This window comes from Gossypium hirsutum, chromosome A13 (assembly GCF_007990345.1).
Source record: "Gossypium hirsutum isolate 1008001.06 chromosome A13, Gossypium_hirsutum_v2.1, whole genome shotgun sequence".
Lineage (NCBI taxonomy): Eukaryota > Viridiplantae > Streptophyta > Magnoliopsida > Malvales > Malvaceae > Gossypium > Gossypium hirsutum.
The window spans coordinates 91,733,645-91,740,155 of NC_053436.1; the positions used below are offsets into that span (position 1 = coordinate 91,733,645).

The 6,511-nt window shown below is 34.6% G+C and overlaps 2 protein-coding genes across 2 annotated transcripts; both read left to right on the top strand.

Moving 5' to 3' along the window:
• Window positions 1-1,134: 1,134 nt before the first annotated feature.
• Window positions 1,135-2,219, top strand: LOC107894747 (uncharacterized). The gene is made up of 2 exons (XM_016819982.2): window positions 1,135-1,443; window positions 1,522-2,219. Exons 1-2 carry the CDS (start codon window positions 1,396-1,398, stop codon window positions 1,867-1,869), a joined length of 396 nt encoding a protein of 131 aa, XP_016675471.2. The 5' UTR covers window positions 1,135-1,395; the 3' UTR covers window positions 1,870-2,219.
• Window positions 2,220-2,776: 557 nt separating this feature from the next.
• On the top strand, window positions 2,777-5,907 carry LOC107895167 (heat shock cognate protein 80). Its single transcript, XM_016820425.2, has 3 exons — window positions 2,777-3,189; window positions 3,679-3,820; window positions 3,913-5,907. Exons 1-3 carry the CDS (start codon window positions 3,067-3,069, stop codon window positions 5,745-5,747), a joined length of 2,100 nt encoding a protein of 699 aa, XP_016675914.1. The 5' UTR covers window positions 2,777-3,066; the 3' UTR covers window positions 5,748-5,907.
• Window positions 5,908-6,511: the final 604 nt, after the last annotated feature.

Sequence of the window (6,511 nt, forward strand, 5' to 3'; positions counted from 1 at the left end):
TAGGGTTGTATTGAGAGCTATTTTGAAATTGTATAAGCTAGTTATTAGATTACCTGATGAGTCAATTCCTAATGAAATCAGAAACAATCCAAGGTTTTATCCTTATTTTAAATATTGTATTGGAGCATTAGATGGAACTCATGTTCGTGCATCCGTTCCACTTAACATTCAAGGAAGATTTCGTAGCCGTAAAGGGGGGACGACACAAAATGTATTGGCTGTCATTACATTTGATTTGAAATTTTCCTATGTTCTAGCTAGTTGGGAAGGTAGTGCACATGATTCTCGTATTTTAAGTGATGCACTTTCACGCCCAAGAGGATTAAGAATTCTGGAAGGTAAGAATTATACAATATTAAATACCAAATAGTTCTAGTAAGCTCATAATTTATTAGTAATAATTATGTTTTGTTAAATTGTAGGTAAATATTATCTTGTTGATGCTAGATATGGCATCCGTAATGGATTTATTACCCCATATCGTGGTGTTTGATATCATTTAAAAGAGTTTAGTGCTCAGGGGCCTGAAAATACAAAGGAACTCTTTAATCTTCGTCATTCATCATTACGAATCACTATTGAACGTGTTTTCGGGATTTTGAAGAAACGGTTTCATGTATTAGATGCTGAACCATTTTGGAATTTTCAAACTCAAGTAGATATAGTTTTGGCTTGTTGCATCATTCATAATCATATCATGGGAGTTGATCCTAGTGATTTACTTAATCAATGATTATACGAGGAGCCTGAGTTTGATTTGATAATATCAACTCTTACGGAGCGAGAAGAAAGAGAAGAAGCAAGAGAATGGTCTGCTAAGAGAGATGAAATTGCACAAACTATGTGGACTGATTATATGGCTAGAAATATTAGGTAGGTTTAGGGCTTAGGGTTGTTGTTTCTATGTTATGTATGTTTTAGTATTAAAATTGTTTTTTTTTTGTTAATGTTGGATTCTAAAATTTTAGTTTATTATATTTGTTGGATTCTGAAATTATTATGTCTTAATTTTGTTAGATATTGATTATGTTTCAAGCTTGTTAGATATTGAATTTATTATATTTTAAGCTTGTTGGATATTGAAATGATTGACAATGACAATTATTAATGTAGAATGGGTAAGGGCAACAAAGAAGGGACCTTCAAGCAATTCAGGTGGACAAAACCGATAGAAATCTTTTTCTTGAAATTTTAGCAGAGGAGGCCCAGAAAGGAAATAAGCCTTCTAATACTTTCAAAGCAGTTTCTATTAATCGAGTTGTCGAAGCTATTTCTGAAAAATTTCAAGTCCAATGCGATGCAAAACATGTGGAAAATCATTTGAGGACTGTAAAAAAACAGTGGCCGATTATATGCACAATTCGGGGTGAAAGTGGTTTTGGATGGGATGATAACATGAAAATGATCACATGTGATAGAGCGACATATGATGCAGCAGTAATGGTAATATATGTATATATATGGTAAGTATATTTCAATTATTTTTTACTTGTTATTCTAATTTTGTATAATATCCAACAGGCGCACAAGAAGTATGAGCCATTTTTGAATAAAAGCATTGATCATTATAATGAAATGGCTTTGGTTGTTGGCAAAGATATGGCAATAGGGAGTTTTGCCAGAACATTTGCTGACATAGATTTGGATGATGATAACATAGATTCAGTGCCTATAGACTGCGAGAATGAAGCGACTGAAGAGGTAAGAACAAATGTATCTTCATCTGGCACATCCAACGTAAAAGAAAAAAGGCTCAAGAAAGTGTCAATGATGAACAAATTAAATTTGTGGGTGAACAACTTGGCAAAATTGCTAATGCTTTGGAACAATTTACTGCAGATAAGACACCACATCTTTACGAAGAAGTGATGTCAATGGAGGTAGAAGGATTTGATGATGACTTCCTTTGTTCTGTGTTTGATTATTTAGTGAGTCATGAATCTGAGGCAAAAGCTTTTTTAATTAAAAGTAAGGAGCATAGAAAAATTTGGCTTCAAAAATTTTCTCAAGGTTGAAGATATTGATACTTTTAATGTGGTGTAATATTAGTTATGCACTTGGACAATATTGTTGTTATCATGTGGTGTAATATTAGTTATCATATGGTGTAATATTAGTTATGCACTTAGATAATGTTGTTGTTATCATGTGGTGTAATACTAATTATGTATTTGGATAATATTATTAATTTCTAGTATTAATTGTGGTTTGGAAGCTAATTTATAATTATTCAATCCTTATTTTTTAATTTTTTATAACACAATTACAAATAATTTATTTGACTTTGGTTGTTTTCAATTTATGACGTTTAATATTCTAATTTAATAATTGAGTATTATTATATATTTAAAATAATTTATTTATAAATAAATCATTGCAATACATGTAAAAATAATTTAAAATATAAATTTATTAATATATATATAAAGTAAACTCAATCAAACAAAGAAAATTTAAAATATAAATTTATTAATATATATAAAAAGTAAACTCAATCAAATAAAGAAAAGATAATAAATTCTTAAATATATAAATTTTTACTAAAACAGCTTTTCAGGAAAATATTTTCAAGAAATCTGCTAAACAACAGAAAATATTTTACACAGATTCATCCAAATACCAAAAAAATAAATCATTTTTCAGAAATTATTTTTCAAAAAATTATTTTCTAAAAATTATTTTTTAAAAAATATTTTACCTGAAAACAAACAGAGCCTTAATATTATTTGGAATATACTCAGCTTTCAAATAGTACCAATAATCGAACATCTTTTTTATAAGAAAAGAAGGATCTAGAAACATATTAAGTTGAGAAACAGAAAAAAGAAGGATCTAGAAAAACAAAATTGGCAATATACAACTTACCAAACCGCAAAAATTAGATTTAAAAAGGGACGGTCAATAGAAGGATCTAGAAACCCTAATGAAGCATTTTCTATATAATAATGTCGTGACGCGCTACTTATATCTCTGTAACTTCTCTTCAGAACTCTAAACACCTGAATATAATCTTTTGCTTACGGTTTTTCTTGCGTGCTTTGCTTTGGGGTTTTGAGTTATTCATCAATGGCGGACACAGAGACGTTTGCTTTTCAAGCTGAGATTAACCAGCTTCTTAGTTTAATTATCAACACTTTCTACAGCAACAAGGAGATCTTTCTTCGTGAGATCATCAGCAACGCTTCTGATGTAAGTCCTCCTCTACTCTGTTTTAACTTCTTCTTTTTTTTTTGGTTGTTGTCGTTTTCGTCGTCAATATGGAGATGTTTTTTTAATTACTTTATTATAATTTTAAGGTATGGTTAATTGGATCTAATCTCTTTTGCTTTAATGCTTGTTGATTTTGTTTGTTTTTTTGTATGGAAACAAAATTTGGGTTTTTATTTTCTCTTTGTTTTTAATTTATAGGCAGTGCTTTGTTGGTTGTTTATTTCAATTGAAAATTACATTTGTTAATAAAAGCTGTCATTCTGTCATTTGATTTGTTTTTTATAATTTTAGGAATTTATAGTATGAAAGTTTAAGATTGAAATGCAAATGGTAGTCTTTGAATCTATGGTTTTCGAAGTTTGATTAAACCTGCAAATCGTTAGCATAGAAGTGGGTTTTAATTTTAGGTTTTATGATAAATTTAAAGCTAGTATCATTTAAGTTAATTATTAAAAATTGTGGTTTTAGGCATTGGACAAGATTAGATTCGAGAGTTTGACGGACAAGAGCAAACTTGATGCTCAACCCGAGCTGTTTATCCACATTGTCCCCGATAAGACAAACAATACTCTATCGATCATCGATAGCGGTGTTGGCATGACTAAGGCCGGTAAGTTTTGTTATTGCTTCTTGTGCATTCGGTTGTTCACTGAATTTTAATCAAGAGAGAGAGGTTCTAATGAGATTGTCTTTTTTATTCAGATTTGGTGAACAATCTTGGTACCATTGCTAGGTCCGGGACTAAGGAATTCATGGAGGCATTGGCTGCTGGTGCTGATGTTAGCATGATTGGACAATTCGGAGTTGGATTTTACTCGGCTTACTTGGTCGCCGAAAGGGTGGTTGTTACAACAAAACATAATGATGATGAGCAGTATGTGTGGGAGTCTCAAGCTGGTGGATCCTTCACCGTCACGAGGGATACTTCCGGGGAGAAGCTTGGCAGGGGTACTAAAATTACCCTTTTCTTAAAAGAGGATCAACTTGAGTATCTTGAGGAGCGGCGTTTAAAGGACTTGATTAAGAAGCACTCTGAGTTCATTAGCTATCCTATTTCACTTTGGATTGAGAAGACAACCGAGAAGGAGATTTCTGATGATGAGGACGAGGAGGATAAGAAGGATGAGGAAGGGAAAGTTGAGGATGTAGATGAGGAAAAGGAGAAGGAAGAGAAGAAAAAGAAGAAGATTAAGGAGGTCTCGCATGAGTGGTCATTGGTGAATAAGCAAAAGCCGATTTGGATGAGGAAACCAGAGGAGATAACCAAGGAAGAATATGCTGCATTCTACAAGAGCCTTACAAATGATTGGGAAGAGCATTTGGCTGTCAAGCACTTTTCAGTTGAGGGTCAGCTTGAGTTCAAGGCTATCCTCTTCGTTCCTAAGAGGGCACCCTTTGATCTTTTTGACACAAGGAAGAAGCCCAATAACATCAAGCTTTATGTCAGGCGTGTGTTTATCATGGACAATTGTGAGGAGTTGATTCCTGAGTTTCTTAGCTTTGTTAAAGGTATTGTTGACTCAGAGGATCTTCCTCTCAACATCTCAAGAGAAATGTTGCAGCAGAACAAAATCTTGAAGGTTATCCGCAAGAATTTGGTGAAGAAGTGCATTGAGCTCTTTTTTGAAATAGCTGAGAACAAGGAAGATTACAACAAGTTCTATGAGGCTTTCTCCAAGAACCTCAAACTTGGTATCCATGAGGATTCTCAGAACCGAAATAAGATTGCGGAATTGCTTCGATATCACTCTACCAAGAGTGGTGATGAGATGACCAGCTTGAAGGACTATGTGACCCGAATGAAGGAGGGTCAAAATGACATCTATTACATCACTGGTGAGAGTAAAAAAGCTGTTGAGAATTCCCCATTCCTTGAGAAGCTGAAGAAGAAAGGTTATGAGGTGCTCTATATGGTTGATGCCATCGATGAGTATGCCATTGGTCAGCTAAAGGAATTTGAGGGCAAAAAGCTTGTGTCTGCAACAAAGGAAGGTTTGAAGCTTGATGAGAGTGAAGATGAGAAGAAAAAGAAGGAAGCTTTGAAAGAGAAATTTGAAGGTCTTTGCAAGGTCATCAAGGATGTCTTAGGTGACAAGGTGGAGAAAGTTATGGTCTCTGATCGTGTCGTTGATTCCCCTTGCTGTTTGGTGACCGGCGAGTATGGCTGGACTGCCAACATGGAGAGAATCATGAAGGCACAAGCTTTGAGAGATAACAGCATGGCTGGATACATGTCGAGCAAGAAGACAATGGAGATCAATCCTGAGAACCCCATCATGGAAGAGCTGAGAAAGAGGGCTGATGCTGATAAGAATGACAAGTCTGTGAAAGACCTTGTTCTGTTGCTCTTTGAGACTGCCCTCCTCACCTCTGGGTTTAGCCTCGATGACCCAAATACTTTTGGCAACAGAATCCATAGGATGTTGAAACTTGGGTTGAGCATTGACGAGGATGCAGGAGATGCTGATGCCGACTCTGAGATGCCACCATTGGAGGATGCTGATGCCGAGGGCAGCAAGATGGAGGAAGTTGACTAAGCTTTTTAACATGTTTGTGAAGAGTTCATTTGGTAGTCTCATTTTTAGCTTTTAATATAATATTCTGGAAAATTGGTCAATGCTGTGTTTTCTTTGTAATGGTAAATGAATCTTTAGTGCTCGTAAATGGAATCTAGTCCACTGCCGTATGCTTTTATCATCTTTCAGTAAATGGCTATACTTGTAGGGATCCAAACTTCAAGATGGCTATGTATTTTACAACTCACATCACCACCGTGATTTCAAAATCACATAACCAGTACCCACAATCTGCAATAAAACTTTGATGTCCGCCGAAGCTGGAGCTAACTTGAAATGTATTCTGTCTTCAAGGATGTTAATACCTTGTTGAGCAAAATGGGGCGAATTTGACGTTTCGTGTAAACCTAGAGTACCCAACAGACAATACTGGAGCTTGTCCGCCCAAGCTACTGCTTCCTTTTCCTTTTTTAACATTCATAACAAGCTTCACATATGTACTGGCTAACCCTAAATGGGATTCGCCTTCTACGCTGACTCCTTGAGTCTCTAGTACCGCTTGTCTATAGAGTATGTGAACATTTTAATTAAAAAATATTTTCAAAAGAATTAAAAATATTATATAGTTACGAGAATGGGTTAATTTTTTCATTATTTACCGGAAAGGGCTAAAAATGACAAAACGTGTTCACATAGAACGTTTTTGGGTGAATTTTAGCAAAATGCACTTTTGGGGAAACAACTTTGTCATGTCAGCACAAAACGCACTGACATGGGAGTGTTTT

What these genes read in the sequence shown, in the direction of transcription:
- LOC107894747 (XM_016819982.2), top strand. Translation starts at nt 1,396, where the DNA reads ATGAAAATGATCACATGTGATAGAGCGACATATGATGCAGCAGTAATG. An exon ending in CATATGATGCAGCAGTAATG is followed by an intron (nt 1,444 to 1,521) that starts GTAATATATGTA and finishes AATATCCAACAG; the next exon opens with GCGCACAAGAAGTATGAGCC.
- LOC107895167 (XM_016820425.2), top strand. Translation starts at nt 3,067, where the DNA reads ATGGCGGACACAGAGACGTTTGCTTTTCAAGCTGAGATTAACCAGCTT. An exon ending in TCATCAGCAACGCTTCTGAT is followed by an intron (nt 3,190 to 3,678) that starts GTAAGTCCTCCT and finishes TTGTGGTTTTAG; the next exon opens with GCATTGGACAAGATTAGATT. An exon ending in TGTTGGCATGACTAAGGCCG is followed by an intron (nt 3,821 to 3,912) that starts GTAAGTTTTGTT and finishes TTTTTTATTCAG; the next exon opens with ATTTGGTGAACAATCTTGGT.